Source organism: Mustela nivalis (genome assembly GCF_964662115.1).
Source record: "Mustela nivalis genome assembly, chromosome: 11".
Taxonomy (NCBI): domain Eukaryota; kingdom Metazoa; phylum Chordata; class Mammalia; order Carnivora; family Mustelidae; genus Mustela; species Mustela nivalis.
In genome coordinates this window covers 105420047-105447266 of record NC_139030.1, presented here as the reverse complement: position 1 = coordinate 105447266, position 27220 = coordinate 105420047, and the positions used below count along the sequence as shown (strand labels likewise).

General features: G+C 39.3%; 1 protein-coding gene across 15 annotated transcripts in view; it reads left to right on the top strand.

The window, feature by feature from the left end:
• CCDC150 (coiled-coil domain containing 150) overlaps positions 1–27220 on the top strand; it is an 85282-nt gene that overhangs the window by 43935 nt on the left and 14127 nt on the right. For 12 of the 15 annotated variants that reach the window (XR_014300177.1, XM_082689025.1, XM_082689026.1 and 9 more), the window contains 7 exons: positions 2497–2580; positions 9433–9540; positions 15103–15231; positions 15844–16013; positions 17815–17908; positions 18682–18851; positions 19823–19949. Coding sequence is in view for 14 of the 15 variants with exons in the window: in XM_082689025.1 (XP_082545151.1) it covers positions 2497–2580; positions 9433–9540; positions 15103–15231; positions 15844–16013; positions 17815–17908; positions 18682–18851; positions 19823–19949 (882 nt within the window). In the remaining variant the exon portion in view is untranslated. Of the gene's footprint in view, positions 1–2496; positions 2581–9432; positions 10883–15102; positions 15232–15843; positions 16014–17814; positions 17909–18681; positions 18852–19822; positions 19950–27220 lie in introns of all 15 variants that reach the window. The other 3 variants (XM_082689021.1, XM_082689020.1, XM_082689027.1) reach the window with 3 other exon arrangements.

The following is a 27220-nucleotide window of genomic DNA, read 5'->3' as shown; positions in this document are numbered from 1 at the left end:
CTCCCAGTAATAAACCACACCTCAATTCCGCCTTGCAGTTTTGTGCTTCTTCATAGAATTTTCTCTGACCATGCCTGCCCAGAAGCCCTACCATTTGGCGGTATGAGTCTTGAGAAATGAGGTTGAGGTGTCAGGATTTGGGATTTTGTTTGTTTGTTTTTTTTAATCTCAACAGTATCATTAAACCTATCACCATTCAATGTTGGCAGTGTATTTTTGTTCTTTGGGAATTAACACTTGAAATTCTCAATAAAAGCTGCCTTCTAGTATAACTTCTTCCTTGATTTTGGAGAGAATGCTTATGAGTATGTGCTGTATATGCCACACCTGTGATTTGAACTCAGACAAACCTGGTTTCAGCGCTTGGTTCCATTGACTGTGTGACTTGTGCAAGCCTTAAACTTTAGGGCCTTTGGCACTAAGAGGATCCCTCCTAACCATGGGTTTCCTACAGTACACTGTGCTTGTACATATCAAAATAATAACTTCATTGATTAGAATTATGTATCTGCCTTCACTCTCTTCTAATGCAAGAACTATAGTTACTTATCTTTATACTCCCTTACCTAATATAGTACCTAATACATAATAGGTATTTAAGAAAGATTAATTCAGTAGAATATAAGGAGGGTCATATGTCTTGCCAGGACATGAGGAGTAAATGTCATACTGTATGTAAAGTGCTCATCACAAGAGCTTAGCATACTTTATCCATGTTTAAACCAGTATTTTTTTTTCCTCCTTCACACTGATTTTGGGTTTATTTCTATTATTTCAGCCTTTAAGGATGGTACAATTTAAGTCTCTTAACACAGGGAACCATAGTGAGGAATGATGAAAATGGGGGAGATTTACAATTGAATCCTTGTCAACCTGTCTTTTATATCTTAAGATAATTCTGTTTGCTTCCTGCTTTTTCCAAAGAGTGAAATCTTTGAATCAGTTAAAATGCATATTCTAACCATTAGCATTTTTCTTTGTATGGTTCTTAAGTGATTCTTCAATTTTTATTTTGCTTTGCATATTAATAACTTATATAGTATATTGACAAGATTATTTAAGCAAAGGTTAATCTCTTTTTTGCCTTTCACAACTCAGAATCCAAGATAATCACTCATTCAAGTGCTCTCTAATTTCTGGTCTCCCACTGATTCTCTTATATATAAGGCCTATTTAAATAGTCTGGAAAAAATAATTTAAATTATTGCCTTAATATCTGCTTTCCTTTAGCAACTAGAATAATTTCTTTTTTGTTTGTTGTGAATTTAAATAAAGGACCTTGTGTCAAATATGAATCACATTTTGATTTTGCTAGGTGACCAAAGAAAGGGAAATTATTTTTAAAGCATATTTAAAAGATTAATAGAATTTCTTATGCCTTTGCTTAAAAGAGGGAATTTTATTGAGGTCAAAGTACCACTATTTTAAAAATTCCTGGATACCTTTTATAAGAGACGCAGATCATCTAAAGTTACTACAAAAAAAACCTTTTTCATATTCCAAAAAGGCAAGCAGTTTCTTCTGTTTGTTACAGCTAGCATATTTTAGGTTAAGTCTAGTTCTTGGTGTTTTATACACCAAATCTGCTCTTTACTATACATTGGGTACCTCAATTTGTAGAATTTAGAATTGAATTTTAAATAACTGAGTTTTTATGATTATGGTATATCTTTGTTTTTGTAACATCAGTGGCCAAAACATAATCCCAAATGTTGTGTTCATGGAATATTTTTACTTCAGTTTCCAAAATAGAAGTATTGTGGGAAAGGGGAGTTTCCACTGACAGAAAGTTGATTAATTTTATGATAATATATCGCTATTAGTCTCCTTCTTATTGATAACAATCTATAGCTCTCTTAGGTTACTTTGAAACCAATACTTTATTGGGTCTGAATGCTTTTTAAACATATTTTCCTTTGCATTAGTAGGAAGCACACATAGTGATTAAAAATGAAACTTTAACAGGGCACCTGGATGGCTGCTAAACATCCAACTTTTGATTTAGGCTCAGGTCATGATCTCAGATCTTGAGATCAAGCCCCATACTGGGCTCCGCACGAGCCTACTTACGATTCTCTCCCTCTCCCTCTCCCCGCTTGCACTCTCTCGCTCCTCCCTTGCACATTCTCAAGCGCTCTCTGTCTTTAAAAAAAAAAAGAAGAACAAGGAGGAAAGAAACTTTGAGAGACAATGTACAAATATGTGTAATTATGTATGAAATAAATACTGGTCTGATAGGACAAATACTCAGAGGGCCATAATAGTTAACCTACTGTTGCTTAATATTGGATATAAATTTTTATATTGAATGTGCATAATTTGGGGGTAGGTTGTATAGAAGTACTGGTCACTCTAGGGAAGAGCTAAGAGGCAGCAGAGGCAAATGAATATGTATCCTGGTTTGGGCACTGTAGAAATGCTAAGGTATAAATACTTGTTCAGAAGTGGTTATTCCGTTTTATGCCTCAGTGCTGACACCTGTGTTTGCTTTGTCAGCTTGCCCAGCAGCAAGTGGAAAAGGCCTTGGGAAAAATTACTGAGAGTAAAAATAAACTGGCCTATGAAAAGGGAAAACTGCAGGTATGAGATTTTATTTTCTGATTTGTGTTATATAATTTTTTAATAACAGTTTTCATACTAAATATTGCTAGGTTTTGAGAAATTCTGTAACTTTGGACCAAAGTGTTTGAACGCCCCCCCTTAGTTTGTTGCCTTATTAAATAAAATCCAGGTGACTTCTATTCACATATCTGTAATGTAATACTGAATATGTATGAAATTATGAAACCAAATTTTGAAACCAAAACCCATTCTGTGACTATTTGAAGCTGTATTATAATTGTTTCATGCTTGCATGGTCATTCATGGAGAATGTAGACAGCCCATGCTCTCTTTTTTGCTGATATTTTATAATGTTCTTAAAAAGAAATAACCCTGGGGGACACCTGGGTGGCTCAGTGGGTTAAAGCCTCTGCCTTCAGCTCAGGTCAGGGTTTCAGTATCCTGGGATCGAGCCCCACATCAGGTTCTCTGCTCTGCGGGGAGCCTGCTTCCCCCTAACCTCTCTCTCTGCCTGCCTCTCTGCCTTCTTGTGATCTCTCTCTCTGTGTCAAATAAATAAATAAAATCTTTAAAAAAAAAAAAAAAAGAGAAAGAAAGAAGGAAGGAAAGAGCCCTGGAATTGGGATATCAGGCAATAGACTTAAGTGAATGGGATGATACTGTCTTGCTGCCTGTGGGCAGGAAGTGTGCCGCTGATAACCGGCTCCATGTGGAAATGCTGAAATCTGAATAAGTAGTTCACAGCTTAGCTACACATGACCGTTTGAGGAATTTTTAAACACCTCATTGTGGGAAGTGTATGATGTCTGCCATTTACTCTGGAATGAACGAGAAAAAAAAGAAAAAATCGTTTGGTGGCTCAGTAGAGGAAACTGATAGATGATTTGATACGTGATGAGCAAGTATAAAAAAATGGTAGGATTTGGGTGACCGTGTTCTCATTCACAGTGAAACTTTCTCAATTTTTCTGTCTACCTAAATCCCATGACAAGGCTTGCCCCCCAGAGCAACCGGATCAGAATCTCAGGGACCAGGTCCTCGGCTTCAGTGCTTTTTGAGTCCCCAGGGACTCCAGTGTGCAGCTGTGTACTTGAGGACCCCGGATTCGATGGTATGAAGTGTAGTCCCGTTAGGCTCAGAGACCATGAGCTGATCTGATTAAGTCATCTCCCTACAGACTGTAAAACACGTCAGTGCTAAGCTCATCTCATCTGCTCTGAGCCTGTTAGGAGAGTAGCGCACAAGATCGGCGCAGATATGTGAAAGGCAGTTGGTAAACCATGGCTGTGAAACAATATATTGTCCCCTAAAAAATAAGACTATTTGAGCACTGTTTGTATGCTCTTAATTAATATATTCTGGAGTCCATGATACATTTAAATATAATCATTTATATTTGTATAACCTTGGGTATGTCTTAATTTTCTTAAAATTTCTTTTTTTTTTTTTTTAAACTCAGTTCCTGGGGTACTGAGGTAGCCCAGTTGGTTAAGCTTTGGACTCTTGATCTCAGCTTAGGTCATGATCCTCAGTGTCGTTGTCATGAGATGGAAAGATTCTCTCTTTCAAGGGGCGCCTGGGTGGCCCAGTTAGTTATACGTGGGCTCAGGTCATGATCCTGGGATCAAGCCCCAGGTCAGGCTCCCTGCACAGCGGGGAGCCAGCTTCTCCTTCTCCCTCTACCACTTCCCCTGTGTATCTTCTCTCTCTCAGAACTAAATAAAATCTTTAAAAACAAACAAAAAAATTCTTTCTTCCCTTTCCCTCTGCCTCTCCCCCCCTTAACCCACTTTGTGCACTCTATAAAAAAAAATTTAGTTCTTTTAAAAATCTTTATTAAAATGTTCAGAAATAATTGTGATACTTAAATATTTGTTTCTTTTTTAATGCATTCCATAACAACAGCTAATGGTGTTCTAGTAAACTCTATAATTTCAAACCAGTGATAAGCACAAACAGCTGTTCAAGATATTTGCAGTAACTGTTACGTGATATGAAAATATCTGTGATGTCTGTTGGAGAAAAAGTAAGAGCTTCTGCTAATACTGCTGTGGTTTACTGCCTATATTTTTAAATTTTTAATTGAAGCACCATTGACATATTATAGAACTTTTGACACACAACATAGTGGATCAGTAATTATGTATATTATGAAGTGCTTACCATGGGTGTAGATACCATGTGTCACCATACAAAGTTATTATAACATTATTGACAATATCCCCAATACTGTACTTTTCATCCCTGTCACTTACTTATTTCATAATTGGAAGTTTGTATCTCCTAATCCCCTTCACCTAATTCATCCACCCCATCCTCCCCACCTCTAAAAACCATGTATTTTTGAATCTGTTTCTGGTTTTCTGTTCATTTGTTTTGTCTTTTAGGTTCCACATAGACGTGAAATTGTAGGGTATTTGTTTTTCTCTGACTTCTTTCACTTATCATCACACTCTCTAAGTCCATCCGTGTCATTGCAGATGTCAAGATTTCATTCTTTTTTATGGCTATTCTTCCCAAATATTCCAAAATATAAGAGGAAGAAAAACTTCCAAAAGACAGAACAAATTAAAAACAAAAACAAAAACCAGTAACAGATTCATAAACACAGAGAACTGATGGTCGTCAGGGTTGGGGGTGGTGAAATAGGTGAAGGCGATTAATAGGTACAAACTTCCAATTATGGAATAAATAAGTGACAGGGAAAATTATATAATATCCTGTGTCAACTGTAGTTAAAATATTTTTAAATGTAGGCAATAAACCACTGTAGTATCAGAAGAACTTGTTACTTTATTTTTTTTTTAATTTTATTTATTTATTTGAGATAGAGAGCAGGAGCAGGGGCAGAGGAAGAAGCAGGCTCCTACTCAGCAGGGAGCCCAATGCAGGGCTCAGTCCCAGGACTCCAGGATCATGACCTGAGCCAAAGCCAGGCACTTAACTCACTGAGCCACCCAGGTACCCTAGAACCTGTTACTTTAAGGGTTTGGTGGAAGTCACCTGTGAAGTCATCTGATCCTTGACTTTTGTTTTTGGGAAGTTTTTTGAGTACTGATTTAGCTAGTAATCAGTCTGTTCATATTTTCTATCCCTGATTCATTTTGGGGAGATTGTATGTTTCTAGGAAATTTATCCATGTTTTCTAGGTTGTCCAGTTTGTTGACATATGATTTTTCATAATATTTTCTTATAATCCTTAGTATTTCTGTAATGTGTTTATTTCTCCTCCTTCATTTCTGATTGTATTTATTTGAGTCCTTTTTTTCTTGATGAGTTTGGTTAAAGGTTTATCAGTTTAATCTTTTCAAAGAACCAGCTCTTGGTTTTACTCATCTCTTCTATTACTTTTTCAGTCTTTATTTTGTTTATTTCTGCTCTAATCTTTACTATTTCCTTCCTTCTGCTAGCTTTAGACTTTTTCTTTTTCTAGCTCTTCTAGGTGTAGGGTTAGGTTGTTTATATGAGATTTTTCTTTTGCCTTGCTAGACACTTCCCTCTTAAAAGTGCTTTTGTTGTGTCCTTTGTTGTTTGATTAGAGCACTTAGTCCCTTTACATTTAAAGTAATTATTTTCTTTTCCTGTCTTTCTAACTATGTTTATTTTCTTTCTTTTTTTAAGATTTTTATTTCTTTTCAGCATAACAGTATTCATTGTTTTTGCACCACAGTGCTCCATATAATCCGTGCCCTCTCTAATACCCACCACCTGGTTCCCCCAATCTCCCACCGCCCCCCTTCAAAACCCTCAGATTGTTTTTCAGAGTCCATAGTCTCTCATGGTTCACCTCCCCTTCCAATTTCCCTCAACTCCCTTCTCCTTTCCATCTTCCCTTGTCCTCTATGCTATTTGTAAAGTAATTCTTGATAGGTACTTATTGGCATTTCGTTAATCATTTTCTGATTGTTTTGTTTGAATTTCATCTTTTTCACCTATAAAATGAGGGAGAAGCATATCTCTTATCTCCTTTTCACTAGGAAAATTAGTCAACATTAAAGTCTGGGTGTGTAGATTGCTATTTAACCTTTTATATCTCAATTACATATGTTAGTGGTTATCCTCAGAATCTTAAGGAAAATATAACCCTTTTTCTGCTCAGATTCCTACAACAAGTATTATTTTATTATTAGGGCTTAAGGTTTTTGATAGTCTTTGAAAGCTGAAATACTTGAAACTACTGACTCACTGGTGTTTTTATGTTATACTTTGGGTTGGCACATTCCAAAGGGACTGACCATCAACCCAAGGGAAGTTGCTCTTATACCATAATACTCTTACAAGTTAATTTTAAGGAAGAGCTGCATACTAAACGTGATCAAAATAACCTTCTGTGTTCTCTCTAAATTGAACAATCGATTAAAATATTACCTATGAATCATTTGATAAAAGGTTACTTTTTAGAATTGACTTAATGATTGGTATAAAGACTGGGTTTTAGGTGCTAATATAGACTGAGTGAGAAACTGCTTCCCCAGATTCAGACATGATCTGAATTTTATTTTCAATATAATTCAATGTAATAATTTATAAAATGGCAAAAATAGATTTATTCTTTCTTTTATTGATGGACATTCAGGCAGTTTCCAGTTGCTTACAAACAACACCGATGTGATGAATTATTGTACATGTTTCCTTGTACTCAAATGTAGGAAAATTCTTTAGGCTAAGTATAAATCTCAGGGGGAAAATTCCTGGATTGTAGGATTACAGATTTTGAATTTACTAGAGTTTATGAAATTACTCCTGAAAGAAGTTATACCAGTTTTGAAAGCAGTCTCTGCAAGAGTGTAGACATACGTGTGAAAATGGACCAGTCTCATCAAATAATACTATACATGACTTAGGGACACATTTATAGTCTAATTATTTTTATTTATTTATTTATTTATTTATTTGTCAGAGAGAGAGAGAGCGAGAGCGAGCACAGGCAGACAGAGTGGAAGGCAGAGTCAGAGGGAGAAGCAGGCTCCCTGCGGAGCAAGGAGCCCGATGTGGGACTCGATCCCAGGACGCTGGGATCATGACCTGAGCCGAAGGCAGCTACTTAACCAACTGAGCCACCCAGGCGTCCCTATAGTATAATTATTAAAAAAGATTAAGAATGATAAACTAAAGACCTTAATCTAAATTACCACTTTTTCTGAGACTGGCTGATAAGCTAGTAATGGAAACTGCTTGAATTTTAATGACACCGAAAACCCTGGTCTCTCTCGGGCAGCACAACGTATTTGCTTCTGTGTTCTTTCCCATATGAATGTCCCGAATTCAAAATCATGCCAAATATGATAATACAGAAACTAAAGTGCTTATAAATGAGAAAATGCCATCTGAAAAGTTTCAGGGCATTTTACTGTGTACCTAGAGGTTGAGTTAGGCAAATTATCTGAGAAATATTGTGAAATAAGGATATATTCTGTGTTTTGCTTGAAGAGAAGCAAATCTAAAGGTTTTCAGAATTAATCAGCCATTTTCCATTAGATTCTACAGGCTCACAGCAGTCTGCTTATATTTAAGATAAGAATAATTATTGTATCAATATCTCCCTTTAGAGGTGGCATTTTAATTCTGAAACTTTAAGTGAAAACCATGATGGCTTTAGGGAACCACAACACATATTTTATAATGTGCTTTGTGGAAAAGAGCAACAGAAATAAGCAAGGATAAAAGAAGGATACTAGAGAGATTTCCTGAGACAAAATGTGCTTTTATGCCGTCTTTGGGAAAAAACCAATATTAGCAATCATATTTTTAATAGTTTCTGAAAGGGTCCAGTAACTATAGCCAAGAAATGTTTACCCTCTATGGGTAGGAAACAAGACACAGGGAGAGGGAAAAGTTGATTTAAATTTTTAAAATCTTGGATAAATTTTTTCTGATTCAGGGATAGGCTCAGTAATGTTAATTGTTGATTCGTATGAAAGGGTTAGGTATGATAGGAAGAAAATTTGGAAAAACACAATTTGGAGATTAGTGAGTAAATATGAATGGTTTCATTCCCTCAAATGATCATTTTCTTTAAAGAAAGATATGTCATCTTTCTCAGTGTTAAAATATAATTCATCATTTGAGAACTTCCTTTATTCAGCTTTTATAATTTTGTTGATAAAATAAGACTCTGTCATCTTGCATAATGACAATTCTAATTATCTATATTCAAAATGTTTTTTGAATGTTAGATACCACAATTTTTTTAATTGAAATTATTACTCACAAAGTCTCACTGTTATATTCATGAGTCATGTTAATTTGGAGTTTCCATAAGCAATAGAAACCAAATGAGTCATCTCATTACATGTAAACGGCTGTAGCCTACTTTAAGCTATTGAAATAGCTGTGTTAATTGAGGTAGCATTCTTTGCATGATTAGAAAAACTCAGGATTGGGGCGCCTGGGTGGCTCAGTGGGTTAAGCCTCTGCCTTCGGCTCAGGTCATGATCGAGCCCTGCATTGGGCTCTCTGCTTGGTGGGGAACCTGCTTCCTCCTCTCTCTCTCTGCTTGCCTCTCTGCCTACTTGTGATCTCTGTCAAATAAATAAAACCTTTAATAAATAAATAAATAAATAAATAAATAAATAAAACCTTAAAAAAAAAAAAAGAAAAGAAAAAGAAAAACTCAGGATTGCTTTTATAACTTTAAGAATTCTCTGTGATTTTTCCAAACTCATGACATCTTTTTCCTTTTAGAGTACGTGTGTATGTATAATATATATATCCTTTTAGAGTGTGTATATGTATGTGTATGTATATCTGAATATACTTGTATATATGTGTGTGTATGTAATATATATATTCTTTTAGAGTGTGTATGAATAATATAGATACACCTAAAATTAATAAGCCTTATTTTATTATTCTTCTGTTTTACCCTAGATAAAAGTTAAACAGCTAGAAGAACAACTACATTCTTTTACTGAAACTAGTTCACAGAATGACCATCTACGCAAGTTGAACAAGGCTCTAGAGAGCAAATATGCTCAGGTGTGATTAATAACTACAAACCAGATTGCTGTTACGCTGTTTTAGTTAGGTTTTAAAAAATTGATGCCTCTCTCCCCACCTTACCATACAGTCCCAGAAAGATGAATATTCCCTCACATGACTCAATTGGCAAACATTTTTTAAAAACCACCAATGTCCAGGGTTTTGCTGCACTGTAAGAAGGAAAGATGCCTGAAGCAGGATTGGGACATTCAACTTATTTATGCTCTAATTGGAGGCTTAGGAATATACTCATAAGCTTTATTATAGAATTAAAATTTATGTCTTTTAGAAGCAAGATAGAGTTATGAGTGTTCATAGAGAGCATCATTGTAATGAAAGCATCAAGAAAGACTTTCATAGAGGAAGTGTTTTGATAAATATTGGCAAGTTCAGAACTCAGTGCCAGCAAGATACACTCACAACAGACAGCTCACATGAGAGAGGCATTGGTACAGTGCTTACTTGTTACCATGGTGGCTACTAAGGCTGTAAACCTTTTGTAGATCACATAACATTTTAACAAATGAATGGGGAAAGTTCGACAAAGAAGAGAATAAAACATTTCATGAAGAAAAATAATCCAGGAATGTGTTACCAAGAAAAAGTGATTCGTTTCAATGATTTACAGATTTACTATGTATGATATTAAAAAAAAAATCAGTGTATGTCTAACTTCTATATCGATAATATTTTTGTTTGTATAGCACTGGTAACCAAGGAGTTAGAATGTGTCTTCAAATAGAATACCGTTAGGGTTCTAACCATCTGACCATACTGGAAAAGGGGGTCTCATTAGATATACTCTCCTACAGGGAATTTGATTTAAGGAAGGTCAGTTTCTTCATTAGGACAACTTCACAGTGTGATTTCTTCATTCTTGAAAGCAAAGGAACCCATTTTCAAGTATATTTTCCATCAGAGCTTCATTCAGAATATTGTGTCGCTCCTCCTAATAAAAGGAGCATTCACTGAAAAATAAGTCTAGGTTTAGCCATTTTACTGTTTGTAATTGGTGATGCCTCCAAGAAGAAGGAAATCTCCGGAGAGGCCTGCGTCTTCGAAGTTGTTTGAAAGCTACAGGCCGCATGTAAACAGCGTAAAAGAAAGAACTTCGTCCATTGGTTTGCCCAGTGTCATTCCCAACTCTACACGCCGTGTGACCTTTGCACCTACTCTGACTTCTGTGAGAGCTTCTCAGGATATTGCAGACTCTAGAATCTCTCTAAAGACTCTTTTGAATGCTATTAAAACCATGGAAGGAAGGCTGGAAGGTAAAATAGACATTCTTGCTTCAAGACCATTAATAAACGAGTCACCAAATTTTCTTAAACAGGATTCGGTAAGTGAAGACCACAAATTAAGTCATAAGGAAATTTCAGATTTATACAACAATGAAGAAAAGTAGTAACAATCCAGAAAGATAATGTTTGGAGCAATGAGAAACAACAGGGAAGTTAGGTTCTTCATAAATAAGAAAAACTGACAGTGTATATTGAAACCATCATTTTGTATATTGAAACCATCATTCCACTTATGTAAAATTTTTAGACAAAAAGACTTGGATTAACATTGACACCTTTTTAATCTGATTTTGATTTTTTTAAATTCATGATATCTATATAATGTTAATATTCATGGTAAAATATTTAGATAAAGCCCGCTTTTAAAATAGAAATACATTAATGAAATCCCCATGAACTTGAACATTGGAAATATTTTCCAAAGAAAACTTTTTAGAGCATCCATCTTTCTTTGATATTTAAAAATAGAAATTACTATATAACTTGTCTTCTAGAGTTGATTACTATTTATTTTTTTTTTTAAGATTTTATTTATTTATTTGACAGACAGAGATCACGAGTAGGCAGAGAGGCAGGCAGAGAGAGAGAGAGAGAGAAAGAGGGAAGCAGGCTTCCTGCGGAGCAGAGAGCCCGATGCGGGGCTCGATCCCAGGACCCTGAGATCATGACCCGAGCCGAAGGCAGCAGCCCAAACCACTGAGCCACCCAGGTGCCCCGAGTTGATTACTATTTAGATCTTTTCTGTAAACATTTCTGCTAGGGCCTTTTCATATGTATCTTAAAAACACTGGTAAAATTATAAAAACTATATTCTTTCCTGAGTCCATTTTTAGAACAAAATCCAGGACATTTTTAGAGTCTTAGTTGGCATCTTTTGTAATGTTCTTGGGTCCTTAAAGAGGAAGTATTTCAGATGTTACAGGTGAAAAGTTTTAAGGAAGTATAATAATACTGAAGAAGATGTGGATAAAAGATACTGGGTTTTGTTGCTGTTGGAAGTGTAAAATGTTATGACTTCTTGTGGGGGGGGGTGGATAATTTAGTATCTATCATTTCACCTCACCATTATATTTCTAGGACTTTATCCTGTAGATATACCAGCTTATATATGGCATATTTATAAGATTACTTACTGAAGTATTGTTAACAGCAAAAGACTGGAAGCAAACAGAATTTCATCAATAAGAGACTAGCTAAATAAATCATGGTGTATTCATGATTTGAAATACTGTTTGAATATATGTATTATTAGGTTAAAATAGTCAAGGTTCAGAAGAGTATATGCAGTATTTTAACATTTTGTGTAGTAAAAGGGGTAGGAGGATAAAAATATATATACATATGTGAGTGTATATATATATATATATATTCACTTATAATGCATAGAATTGCTCTACAATGAATCACAGATTGGCAGCATTATTTTTGAGGAAGAAAATTGGATGGCTGGAAATTTTTCACTTTACCCTTTTGTATATATTTTTTTAATATTTATTTGCTTGACAGAGAGAGAGATCCCAAGTAGGCAGAGAGGCAGGCAGAGAGAGAGAGGGGGAAACAGGCTCCCTGCTGAACAGAGAGCCCCATGTGGGGCTCGATCCCAGGACCCGGAGATCATAACCTGAGCTGAAGGCAGAGGCTTAACCCATTGAGCCACCCAGGCACCCCACCCTGTTGTATCTAAATAATGTGAATGTGCCACCTATTCAAAGTAATTTTATGAACGCTTCATTTTCAACAAAAGTGAAGGTACAAAAAGAATGCTCTTTTCAGCAAATGGTTTTGGAGCAGTTGGCTATCCACATGCAAAACCAAAAATTCTATGATCCATACCTCACACCATATGTAAAAATTAACTTGGGCACCTGGATGGCTCATTCAGTTAAGTGTCTGTCTCTTGATTTTGGCTCCGGTCACGACCTCAGTGTCATGAGATCGAGCCCTGCTTGCCCCTTTCCCTCTGCTCCTCCTTGCATTCTCTCTCTCTCTCAAATAAATGAATAAATAAATAAAATCTTTAAAAAAACAAATTAACTCAAAATGGATCAGTCTTAAATGTAAAACCTAAAACTGTAAAACTTCTAGAAGAAAACATAGAAGGAAATCTTTGTGGTCTTCTCAGAGATAGATTTGACACCAAAAGCATGATCCATAAAGGAAAAAAAAAAGGATACAATACTTATCCTCTTCAGAGCTATTAAAAAAATAAGATATAAGCTCTTGACTGGGAGAAATTAGTTGCAAATCACTTTTCTTATAAAGGCCTTGTCTCCCGAATGTATTAAACTGTCAAAATTATTAAGAAGAAAACAGTGAAGGGGTGCTGAGTGGCTCAGGTGTTGGGCATCTGCCTTCAGCTCCAGTCACAATCCCAGGGTCCTGGGATCGAGGCCCACATCGGGCTCCCTGCTCTGGGGGGAGTCTGCTTTTCCCTCTCCCACTCCCCCTGCCTGTGTTCCCTCTCTCCCTGTCTGTTTCTGTCAAATAAATAAAATCTAAAAAAATATATATGGATGATAACTAAGTAGTTGAAAAGATGTTAAACATCAGGTGTTAGGGAAATGCAAATGAAAACCACAGTGAGATATACCACACACCTGTTAGAATGTGTAAAACCCCAAAACTGATCATCCCAAATGTTAGTGAGGACGCAGAGCACTGGGACCGTCCTACACTGCTGAGGGGGATGTCAGATGGTCCGACCACCCTGAAAAATAGTTTGGTAGTTTCTTTAAAAATGAAACAGTGTATAACCCAACCATTCCTCTCTCCTATGTATCTACCAAAGATAAATGAAAGCATAAAACCACGCAAAGCCTTGTACACAGCTGTTCACAGCAGCTTTATTTGTAATAGCCTAAAGCTGGAAGCAACTTAAGGGTCCAGAAGGTGAATGGGTCAGTAAGTTGTGGTAGATCCTCCAAAAGAGTACGGTTTAGCAATAGAAGGATTGAACTACTGATAATGAAAGATGGAATCAACTATGCTGAGTGAAGGAAGCCATTCAAAAAGGAGAACACACGATATGATTCCACTTATGTAAAATTCTAGAAGAGAAAATAATTTACTGTGACAGAAAACAGATTAGTTGCCTTGCGTGGAGATACGGGAACAAGGAGAGAGGAGGGGAACTACAGAGGCATGCGAGAACTTTTAAGATGATAGAAACGCTTATCTTGACTATGGTTTCAGGAATTTAAATAGATGTCAGAACTGTGTGCTCGAGATATACACAGCTTATTGTGGGTCATTAACACCTCAGACATGCTGTTCAAAGAAAGGAGAATGTGAATGTGTTACGTACACAAAAGTTAATCACGTTGAAATGTTCGGCATTCTTGAAATGACAAAACTACAGAGGTCCGGAATAAATCATTGGTTGCCCCGGGCCTGGGGACGGGGTTGGGAGAGCGTGTGTACACAGAGAAGCAGCACACGTGAATTCTTTTGCAGCACGATGGGGCAGTTCTGTATCTCGATTGTGACGGTGTTCACAGGAGTAATGTGCGTGGGGTCAGAGGACACAGAGCTCGGTGCATGCACACACACAGATGAATGCAGGGTTTCAAAAACCTGGTGAAAGCAGAGGAAGTTCTGTAGTCCGGTTAATCTGCTAGCAGTAATGTACAAAGGCAGCTTCCCAGTTTTGATGAACTACTGTAGTGTAAGGCGGCACCATTAGAAGCAGGGTGAAGACTGCACGGGACTCTTTGTACTACTTTTACAGCATCCTATGGATGTTGTTATTTCAATACACTTTTAAAAAGTAATATTTAAAATATTTGATCACTTGAAATGATTGTGTAGATATACTCAAAGTATTTCAGCGATATAAAATACTAATACTTCCAATTTAGATGCCTTCTTCTATAGCACTATTTTTTTGACCTGCTTAGTATTTATTTGTCTTTGCTTTCATTAGATTTGCATTTGTTCTATTTTCCAGTTCCATGATACTCCATTTCTTCCCCACTTTGCCTCTGACCTTCATAATCTTGTCTCCCTCATCACTTAGCCTGTGCTTTTCTGATGATTGACATCTGTTAGGTTTGCTCATGTTTATTCACACAGATTTTTTGCTATTGTTTTGTAGTTTTCGTTAAAGGAAAGAATAGCTCATAAAGCTGGTTTTTATTATAGTGGTTAAGTATAGTTAATTCAACATTTTGAGCTTGGTTTCCAAATTGCTGGTCTTACTCTAATTGCTGACTTACAGTGCTTTGGAAAAGTTATTTGTCCTTCCTTGTCCTCTCCTAAGGTGAAATCCATTCTCGAAAAGAACGAGGAGGAGCTCTCACAAGCCATGAGGAGCCGGGACGCAGCCCTGAAGGAGAGCCAGAGGTTGAAAGGGGACCTCGAGGCCCTGGAGGACAGAGAGAGCAAGAAGGCAAGGCGCCCGCCCTCTGTGAGCGCTTGTTGCGGACGCGAGGCGCGTGAGAAATCTGCCACGAGTCCTGTTCCTTCGTTTCTTGTTACCTTGAGCAAGAATGAGGATTGATCAGAGGAGGATTGTGTTTTCTAAAGACAGTTTTAGAAGAGCTGTTAAGTGTTTGCCTTAAAAACATATCCTTTAACTCCCAGTGTCTTTTTGATTCCAGTCTTAAAAAGTCCTCATTCTCTGTTGACACACAGCTGACCTTGGTAGCAATGACCTGTCCACATACGTGTTATTAACATGTTGCTCATTCCGGCGGCCTTCACACGTGTGTTCGGGCCCCGCCGTGAGCTCACCCCGCAGACCGCCCGGGCCACCCCACCCGGAGGCCGGGAGCTGCCGACGCCGGGTCCCCGCTCGTCCGTGCGCCGCGGCAGGGCAGTGGAGGGGCCGCCGCTCTCGCAAGAACTTCAGACGTTGACAAGATAAAACAGGCTGCAGTCATTCCTCTTAGCACGGTGCCACGCTTAGTGTCCGTCCTCGTGCTCAGAAGTGACGGGCCTCAGCCACCGCTGAGTAACCCGAAAGCATCAAACCTCTTTTTCTGGCTCCCTTTCCTTTTAGGTGGGCAACTTCCAGCGACAACTGGCGGAGGCTAAGGAGGACAACTGCAAGGTCACGATCATGTTGGAGAACGTGCTGGCCTCCCACAGCAAGATGCAGGGCGCTCTGGAAAAAGTCCAGATAGAGCTGGGCCGGAGGGACTCGGAGATCGCGGGCCTCAAGAAAGAAAGGTGATGACTCTGTCCTTGTGCGCGTGGCTGTCTGCTGTGGCATAGTAAGGGACAAAGCCACTTTCAAGAACAAACCCATTTGAGGATCCTAGAAACTTGACTGGGGAGCAAGGTTTTCGGTGACCGCACTAACCTCTGCCTCTAGACTTCCCAACCTGCTCTTACCCAAGTCCTGGCCCAGAGCCACAGAGGCCTGGGGGTGCCCGGCCTCCAGCCCGGCCTCCAGCCCGGCCATGCGTGTGGCCCACGGGCTGCCCCTCAGCCCACACCCTTGAATCCTCACCACTCCCCGGCCCAGTGGAGTTGTGTAAGCTGATGTGCTTAATTATTTGTAGTCTTTAGTCAAGGAGATTTTTGTTTGGAACCAAGGACCTCCCTTCAGTCCTGAACAGGTTTTTCCTCCAATTTCAACCCAAAGTTTGACATATTTCCCTCTCCCTATTCTATACTCACTTAATGTGGATGACAGTTCATCCCCTTTTCTGTGCTACACTCGAAAAGTCTTCTATTTTAGCTTTACATTTCAGAAATAGTGAAATGTAGACATGCTTTCAATAAAACACAGTATTATAAAAAAAATAAAGATCTAGAAAATTAGGGAGAATCTGGAATTAGAAATAAACATGATCTTCAAAGATTCCAAAATTCCCATATTTTGTAATGGTGTAAAGGAGTATGTATTCTAGAAGTTTGTGTGCTATATTGCTGCCTTACCCTTTCTATTTCTATACCATTTAAACCTGCTCTGGGGTCTACGGAATAATAATTGTGTAGTCCTCCTGTACCCCTGAGGATAAAAATATATATGTTTATAAAAAATTAAAAATTAAAAAAAATAATTGTCTAGTCAAAATAATTAAAGCTAAGTGCCTAGTTGAGTTTGAATTACTTCTATATTGGTGTCCTATTTAAAGATTAATAATTTTAGAGGAATCATTCCAAGAACTACTTTGAGTCATGTTTGATAAGTAAACTCCTTCTTTGAATGTTTCAAGTTGCATAAAAATTTCCCCTTGATGTTAATAAACAAATGATTTGAGTTTAGTAAGTTCTCTTAAATATATTGTAATGTGTATATTAGTTGTGCATATAGCCTCAGTGTTGGGAGAACAGGTGCCAGTTTTATATTCTCCATTGTACTTATCTTTATTTTTTACATACTATAAATATATGTTACCTCTGAACTTAAAAAGTTACCAGGATGGCAGTAAAAGTTGCCTACCATTCACAATAAAATTCTAGGTAGTTGTATGTATGTATGTATTTGACAGACAGAGATCACAAGTAGGCAGAGAGAGAGGGAAGCAGACTCCCTGCTGAGCAGGGAGCCCGATGCGGGGCTCGATCCCAGGACCCTGGGATCATGACCTGAGCCAAAGGCAGAGGCTTTATTTAACCCATTGAGCCACCCAGGTGTCCCAGGAGTTGTATTTAGAAGCAGAATGTCAACAGCAGGCCCATCTATCTAGAGGGGGTATATCTAGTACTAGTGGTATGTATATATGTTAAAATTACCAGCTCATAAGTTAGTCATTAATAAGTATTGACAGTTTAATGTATCAAGTTAAATTGACTCATAGCTGGGACCAATTTTCCATCTCTAGGACCTTAATTTCTTAACTTGAAGCTGAAGCTGCCAAGTCTCAGATACCCTGAGCATCTCCACTTTACCATATATGCTATTTGAGCTTCTTGGAAGAGTGCCCTCTCAGTGAGAGAGTAACTCCCAGTGGCATCTAGAACATTCCATTCCTAGACGGTTCTCTTCTGCAGTCACTCTCCCTGTGCTGTCCATCCGTAGGGCTCTAAATCAGCAGAGGGTGCAGAAGCTGGAGGCGGAAGTGGACCAGTGGCAAGCCAGGATGCTGGTTGTCGACGCCCAGCACAACAGTGAGGTAAAGGCCACTTTTTTAATAGATGATAATGGTGATAGTTTTGTTTTATTGGGCTACTGCTCTTTTTAGGAAAATGGAGTAAAATAATCAGGGAAATTTCTTTTTTCATCCAAGTCTGAGTTTGGGTCACAAATGAGAATTGGGCCTGCAGCCTTTCATTGGTTCATTTATGGGCAAACCAGGACCACAGTGATGCCTAATTCTCTTACTTATATGGTTTCCTTTTTATTTATTAATGCATAAATGACTGCAGAAGTTAAAGTGTCAGAGAATAACTTGAAACTTCAGTCAGAAGTCATTGAAGTGATCCCGCTGTGAAAAAGGAGACACATTTACATGTGTGTGTTCACAGGTGTATGCACTCGTGAATGTATCTCTACATATATGTGCATGTATTAAAAAGGGGTCTTTCATATAAATAAGCTTCTTCTGGAAGGACATACAGGGACTTGTTCTTCTCACTCTAGGCACTGACACCACAGATCAGAAAGGGGAATTTAACCAGTTTAAAATTAAAAATTAAGTCGGCTCAATTTTTCAGAGCTCACTGGTAATCAGGAAGCAGACTCTCCCCATCACCTTCTGAGAGTCTCCTAAGCGTGGTCTGCAGTCAGTTCTCACGTGTATATTGCAGGCAGCTGGAATCTTTGGTTCTGGTTCCATAATTATCGTGTCAATGGCCCCTGATGATAAAGTGTAAGGAATGCATATACAATGTTACAGACTTCTTGCATCTGTGATAGTGGAATTGAAAAGAGCCTTCCCTCTTTCAGATGGAGCCTCTACAGAAAGCTCTAGATGTAGCTAGAGAAGACAACAGGAAACTGGCTTTGAGCCTGGAACAATCTCTTCAGACAAATAATCATCTACAAACAAAGCTCGATCATATCCAAGAGAAATTGGAAAACAATGAACTTGAGCGACAAAATCTGGAAACCTTCAAGTAAGGGCGGGATAGTCACAGTGAAATTAGGGAAGAGCCTCTGGGAGAGTAAGTCGGGCCCAGTTACATAAACCAGTTCGCGCCCGTCTTCCGCTGGGAACTGGAGCTCCCAGCAGAGCTGTGACAGGGAACGAGGCGGCCCGAGCAGGCGGCGCCGGCTGGGGGGCGCTTGTCCGGATCCCCTTGTCCGCTCTCCCTCACCTCATGTCCAGCTGCTTCGCCATGTGAAGGCTGAACCAAAACTTCACGTTCCTGCCAACCCTTTCCTATCAAAAGCTGATGTGTCCTTCCGAAGCATGATCTGGGGAAGGAATAGCAACAGCCTGGATGGGAATAACCCCTTCTAGGAGTGGGATGGGTTACCCAGACAAACCCTGAACCATTGTTTTCCTTTGGGCCTGAAATTAGGTCAGATCCACCAAGTTCAGGGAAGGCCCTCGATTTGTTTTGTTTTGTTTTGTTTTGTTTTTGTAAAGTGCACCTAGGTGAATAGGGCTGGGATAGAAGTGACATTCCATGAAAATCTTCAGCCTGGGGAAGTGCAGTCTTCACATAGATCTTTATGCAGTTCAGGTAGTGAACATACCGATAGACAAAAGGCATCAATTAAAGCTGAGAAAGTATGTTTTCTAATTTATGATCTGTGCAAATTCTAGAATCTAGGGAAATGTTATTGGCTCAAGAAATAAGCCAGAGAATGTTGCTGGCTGGTTTATTGGTTAAGACAAGAGTATGTGTCTCACTCTTTGAGCTGGGTGTCTTTACACTGAATGACTCTTTGGCCTTTCATGCTATAGGAAAACGTGTTCTTCCCCTGCTCTTAATGGGCTCCAAACCAGTGTGGTTCACCTGGTGCCTGATCTGCGTCTTGTTTGTAAATCACACCTTTTGGATAGTTGCACGTTCCCCTCCAGGCCTTCCTTGCCTCCTAAAGATGATTTCTCAGGGTGACTTTTTTTCCCCCAAAACAGAGAACGAATGACTGAGGAATCCAAAATGGAAGCAGAAATGCACGCTGAACGCATAGAAGCTCTAAGAAAGCAGTTTCAAACTGAGAGAGAAGCGGCCAAGAAAGCAGCACAACGGGAAATGACTGAGGTATGTAGTCAGGTGACAAGTGTCGCTCTAGATGAGTGCCTTCCGAGAGCAGAACCAGTTACAGGAGTTCTAAGCAGGGTTGCAGTTGCTCTTGTCCTTCTGGTCCCTCCATGATAAAGCCGTCTCTGTGCTCTTCATAAATCAAAACACAAGAGGCTTCTGATAGATGGTTCTCTGCCCAGCGAAGGAGTATCTCAGTGAGAGTTTTGTAACTGAGGGACAGAGGAAGGAAGTGGCTGGCCGTTGGGCAGACATCAAATCATCTGTCCCCTCAACTCCTTGGCTAGCACCGTCACTCATTCACCTTTTCTTAGAGCCACGTATGGTCCATGCTCTGCCGTGCGCTATGTGACCTGTACTGAATTGTGATCTCCACTCTTTACAGGAGATAAACAGGGCAAACAGCAGGGGACATTTCCTGAGTAAGTAGCGGCCGTGTACAACTCCGAAGGAACTCAGAGTCAGGGCTGGGTGACAGAGGAGGGGAAACAAGTACACGACGGGCAGAGCTGACAGGGCCAGGACGCCCAGTGTAAGGGGGTGACCCAAGCTTATTTACAAAAATGAATAGGACATGTGGGAAAATGAGTAAGGTTTTTTTTTCTCCTGATCAGAGCCAAGACTTTGGGAAATGTCTGAGAAAGCGTGGGTAGCTTAGATGGTACCCTCTGCTAGCTTATTTTGACTGTCAGAATGTTAGAGGTTACCTTTCAGGTCAAAATGGAGTTCGGTGGCTTTCTAAGAAATGGGCAAGTATGATGTAAGGACGATTTTAGGAAGGGGAGTCTGGTGGTAGTGGAGAGTAGGCAAGAATGAAGAGTTGAAACCGGAAGCAGGTAGACCCCAGAAAACTACAACAGTTACTTCGGGCTTTCAAAGATTAGCGCCAAGCAACATGGTTCCGTTGAAAATAGAGAACAATTAAATCAAAAAGGTATTTTAGGGGCGCCTGGGTGGCTCAGTGGGTTAAGCCGCTGCCTTCGGCTCAGGTCATGATCTCAGAGTCCTGGGATCGAGTCCCACATCGGACTCTCTGCTCAGCGGAGAGCCTGCTTCCCCCTCTCTCTCTGCCTGCCTCTCCATCTACTTGTGATTTCTCTCTGTCAAATAAATAAAATAAAATCTTTAAAAAAAAAAAAAAGATTTCTTTTTTTTTTAAAGAAATCTTAAAAAAAAAAAAATAGAAAAAAATTTTTCTATTTTAATAGAAAAATCATCAAACAGGGACACCTGTGTGGCTCCGTGGGATAAGCCACTGCCTTTGGCTCAGGTCATGATCCCAGGGTCCTGGGATCAGGTCCCACATCGGGCTCCTTGCTCGGCAGGGAGCCTGCTTCTCTCTCCACCTCTGCCTGCCATTTTGCCTGCTTGTGCACGCGTGTGCTCTCTCTCTCTCTGACGAATAAATAAATAAGTAAATATATAAATAAAATCTTAAAAAAAAGAAAGTAAAGAAGAATCATCATCAGACACTAAATGTTCTATCATGAACAAAAGGGAGGGAGGAATTAAAATAACTCCAAGACTTGCTTAGAGTGGCTGGTCTACAGGTTTATATTTTGCCAAATTTGGTGTATTTAGCAACTGCAATTTACAGAGATCTTTTAGAAAATTTGTATATTACAAGCACTAAACTTTAAAACATTATAAAGGGGAACAAAAAGGTACACTGAAATTAAAGGCACTTTTAATCAGACATAGTTGTCAGGATACTTACAGGATTTAAACCCTTTTAACAGGGACCACTGCAGACTGCACTGGTGGGAAACAAGGGGAGAGTGAGTGAGTGATGTCGGGGGCGTTCGCAGCGGGGCGGGCTTGGTGTACACTCAGGAGTCCCGGCTCTGCCTCTTATTAACAGGGTGTTAATTAACTGCGGATAGTTTCAGAGTCTCTCTTTCCTCAGTCATGAACTGCTTTCCAGGGTTTTGTTTTTGTTTTTGTTTTTAAAGTTGGAAAATAGATGTAATTATCACAGTGCCCAGACATAGTAAGGACGAAGTAAGTGATCATTGGTAGGGCTTACCCAGTTTTGGCGAAGTTGTGACTGAGGTAATAGTAGAATGTAAATAAAAAAGCCGGCACTGGGGCGCGGAGACAGGCTCTGAAGGAAAGAGGTAGTGAGAAAGAAAAGCTACAGATAACCTTAGCGGGTCAGACACCGCCAGCTGTCCTGAGCGCCACCTTCTCCCTTCTCTGCTGCCACCTCTTCCGGAAAACCCAGCGGCACTGCTTTAAGGGCACTGGAAGAGGAAAGGAGTTCTATAAAATGATTTAAGTCACGTTAAAAGATAAACTGAGGCATATTAAACATTTTAAGAATTTAACTGAGCAAAACTCAGTTCCAGTCACAGTAGTACCCAATCTAGCAGAGCTCCATGAGAGGAAAGGCTTTCAGAGACAGCCAAGAGCAGGAGTAAGATGTATTAGGCTAAAAAGCAGGTTGATTAGAACAAGTTACTCTCCTCTGGGGGATGGCAGGGGTCTTATCAGACAGATTACCCAACTGTCTTAGATCATTTGCTTTGTGGTTAGCAATGATGAACGTGCATTTCAAGGTTTTAAGAGCACACAGCACACTTGGGGGAGACTGCTGTGATCGTTATAAGCAGGTAATTCCCAATGTGCCTTGTTCCCCGAGACCCAGATCAGAGCCAAGCAAGGGAAGGACTCTGCTGAAGGAGTCACTCTCTCCGGCCGGCCAGCTAGCTCGTTCAGCGATCTCAGGTAGCAGAGCCTCAGCTTCCCCAGAAGTGTCAGTCTAAGTGCCGCAGGGGGGTACTGGCCCCAGCACAAATACCTCCTCACGCAGCTGAAAGACAACTGAGAATATCCGATTACCCAGAACAAGTTCAGGCAGAGTGAAGGGTTTTGTTGGGCAGCTTTTAGCAGATTCTGGAGAATTATGGAGAAGTTTCTTTTCTTTTCTTTTCTTTTTAAATATTTTATTTATTTATTTGACAGAGATCACAAGTAGGCAGAGAAAGAGAGGGGGAAGCAGGCTACCCACTGAGCAGAGAGCTGATGCGGGGCTTGATCCCTGGACACTGGGATCATGACCTGAGTCGAAAGCAGAAGCCCAACCCACTGAGCCAGGCAGGTGCCCCTATGGAGAGGTTTCTGATGGCAGCCGAGGCACTAGGGATCTACCAAAGGAAGCTAATTTTTTTTTTTAAGATTTTATTTATTTGACACAGAGAGAGATCACAAGTAGGTAGAGAGGCAGGCAGGGGGCGGGGGGAAGCAGGCTCCCCACTGAGCCGAGCGCCCGATGTGGGGCTCGATCCCAGGACCCTGAGATCATGACCTGAGCTGAAGGCAGCGGCTTAATCCACTGAGCCACCCAGGTGCCCCAGGAAGCTAATTTTGAATCACGATTGCCTCCTGGTTAAGTCCAGTTTTCAGTCTGTGGCTCAAAACTGTGGAAAGGTGACAGCAATGGAGATCAGTAAAATCTAAGTCTGTGGACCACACTGATTTTCTTCTAGTTCCCCTTGCCTGTGTCACTTTCTTTGTCCAGAACCTGGATGCAAGATTCCCTGGGCTTGGAGTTTTTAACCTGAAGCAGAGAAATTGACCCTGGGGTGTAGGGAGTATGAAACAATGGAGAGGGGCGCAGAGTTGGGCCCAGAGGAACTGAAGCATCAGAAATCAGAAGTGTGTGACGGCCAGAACTACGGGATGACCAGCGGCATGGCGAATCTACCAGGTGTTCGGCTAGATTACACCCTTTGCAATGGCATCATTTTTGCAGGCCAGAGCAAGGCAAAATGTGGGCAAATGAATCCTAAAGACCATCATGGTGTAAGAATTAGGAAAAGGATGGTCAGAGAAGAAAGAATGGAAAGAAACATTCTTGATCTGACATCTTAGGTGGAAGCAGTCTACCCCAAAGTCAGCTACTTCTCTTCTTAGCTAATTTGATTTTGAGGCCTCCGCACCACATAATTACACGGGACCAGACATCAGATGGAGTCTTCTTCAGTTGTGAAATCTGAATCTTCTAATTTGGTGGGAATGTCAGTGCTGGAGAGTACATAGCAGGGTCCTTCCCAGGATCTCCCTTTGCACAAGCATCCAAGAACAACAGCTGTCAATAAATGATAAGACTTTAATATGCTGTTTAAAGATCTGATGAGAGTTAATGATAATAGAATTGACAAGGATATTGGGTTCTATCTGTGATATACAGCAATTTCATAACTGGGATTAAAGGACGTAGCAGATTTTTAGGAATTTCCTACAGTTACTAGAACACCTATTCATAACACACATTGTACAAACACAAGGTTTGTCATCACTAACTTGGCAGTGCTCTCCCTGTAACTGAGCACACCAAATACACCTAATCAGTTTTAACATGTCTCTTTTTTACATGGTGAGACAAAAATCCTTTGAGATTTTTCAGGGATTCTCTGGGAAATCTCAAGGTTACTTTGAGATCAAAAAGGCTCCATTTAGAATTTGATTTGGGGACATTGTCAAAGCATTTAAACATTTGACTAAGATCACAAATTATTATGAAATATTTTTTAAACAAAATGACAATGGAAGTTTCAAAGGCAAATACAGAAAGTTATATAGTTGTGAACAAAAGTTAGCTCTTAAGAAAACCCAATCTTCTCAGTTTTAAGTAATTAAAAACCTAGTAAAAGACAATGTCAACCACAGTAAGTTATTTTGTTAAGATGTAAAATCCTTGTTTTTCAGGGAGTTTACCTAAAAGGTTAAAAAAATAAATGTTGAGCCATCCTTGTAGCCCAGGGATGAATCCCACCTGGTCATGTGGATAATCTTTTTAATGTGCTGTTGGATCCTGTTTGCTAGGATCTTGTTGAGAATCTTAACATCCATTTTCATCAGTGATATTGGTCTGAAATTCTCCTTTTTGGTAGGGTAATGCTGGCTTCGTAGAAAGAGTCTGGGAGTTTTCCTTCTGCTTCAATTTTTTGAAACAGCTTCAGGAGAATAGGTGTTATTTCTTCTTTGAAAGTTTGGGAGAATTCCCCAGGGAATCTATCAGGTCCTGGGCTCTTGTTTTTCTTTTGGGGTGGGGGGTTGATCACTGCTTCAATCTCGTTACTAGATATGGGTCTATTCAGGTTGTCAATTTCTTCCTGATTCAATTTTGGGAGTTTATAGTTTTCCAGGAATGCATCCATTTCATCTAGGTTGCTTAGCTTATTGGCATATAACTGTTGATAATAACTTCTGATGATTGTTTCTACTTCCTTGGTGTTCGTTGTGATCTCTCCCTTTTCATTCATAATTTTATGTATTTGAGCTTTCTCTCTTTTCTTTTGGATTAGTGTCGCCAATGGTTTATCGATCTTTTTGATTCTTTCAAAAAACCAGCTTCTAGTTTCATTGATACGTTCTACTGTATCTCTGGTTTCTACCTCATCTAATCTTGATAATTTCCCTTCTTACACTGTTGGGGGAATGCAAGTTGGTGCAGCCTCTTTGGAGAACAGTGTGGAGATTCCTCAAGAAATTAAAAATAGAACTTCCCTATGACCCTGACATTGCACTCCTGGGTATTTACCCCAAAGATACAGATGTAGTGAAAAGAAGGGCCATCTGTACCCCAATGTTTATAGCAGCAATGGCCACGGTTGCCAAACTGTGGAAAGAACCAAGATGCCCTTCACACACACAACATTCCTTTCTCAAGACTCCTTTTCCACAGACCAACTCTTTCTTTTACCCATTAAGACTTTGTTCTATGTTTTCTCCTTTTTCTCCATCTGGAGCAGACACTTTTCATACAGTTTCCTTTCACCCTTATCACTTTGAAGTAATTTTAATTACACATATTGACTAGAATCCCTAACCCTTAGAATCCTTATTCCTAGGGAAAACTAAGAAATAACCAATTGTGGAGTATGTTACACTAACATTCTGTGGGCTGGCAAGTTTATGAATACATCTCTTAATTTCTAGATGTATATTCTTTGTCCTAGTAAACTTTCTAATTTAGCACAAAACATGTTTATTAACCCAAATATCTTTAGTTTCTCTGTAAAAGAAAGCTGAAAGTGGATAAACCTATGTTTAGTAATTAATGTTTTGGTATTTTATTTGGAAATAATCTAGATATTCAATGTGTCCACCATTTAATTTATTTTAGGGTAATTTCCAGGTTTCTCATTAACAAAAAATTTGGTAGTTTTACCCAAAACTGGAAAATTTTATCCTACATCTCTAACAATTATGTTTAGATTACTCATGAATATTTTGTGAGACATTAAGCCCCTAGCCCTGATCTTTCTTGCTGACAAACTCTATCGCAGACATCGATGAGCTTATCTGACTGTTAATAAACCCGGCAAATAAGCATTCCAACTTGTGTTGATAATTCTGAAGACATGGTTATTTTAAGTAAAAGGTAGCTTGTTTGTTGTTTTATTTGTGGATGATTATCCTAGACCTTGTGAACTTGATGTGTATAAATACTTGTTTGTCTTTAAACCAGTTAAATAGAGCTCTCTACAGATTCATTTTGGCAATACCTTTCAAAGGTAGGAAAAAGAGTTTCTAAACATGCGTTCAAAGACATAAACATACAGACACAAACAGGTCTAACAAGCTCCATTTTACAACTTTGGTTCTAAGACAAGTACCATGATGCGTCGCACTACGGAAGAACAGTTGGATCCAAACTGTGACTTTGGCAAATGGAATAAAGTTAAGATCACCTATGCAGGCGAAAGCTTTTTTTTTTTTTTTTTTTTTTAAGATTTTATTTATTTGACAGAGAGAAAGATCACAAGTAGGCAGAGAGGCAGGCAGAGAGGGGGTAGGCAAGCAGGCTCCCTGCAAGCAGAGAGCACAGTGCGGGGCTCGACTCCAGGACCTTGAGATCATGACCTGAGCCGAAGGCAGAGGTTTAACCTGCTGGGCCACCCAGGTGCCCCAGGCGAAAGCTTTTAATGCCTATTGGTGGGGGAGACTTTTAAGATTTTTCATGGTTCTACTTTTCAAAATATCCTTTCTTTCCTTTTTTTTCTTTTCCTCCTAAGAATTGTCTTCACTCCTGGAGAACACCAAATAGAATTCATACATCTCAAAAGTCACAGAAAAAGAATATATGTTGTACTGAGGAGGATTTTGTTCCCTAAATCCAGATCTTTTACAATATCTGCAAGCCTTAGAGGGATTAGGGGTTTAAGACAGGTGGGCTGTGAATTGTTCTAGAGCTGAATTTCTGTTCTTGGATACTTGATTTACAAGACAAATAGTTTTTAATTTCTCAAGTGATTGGGTCACAA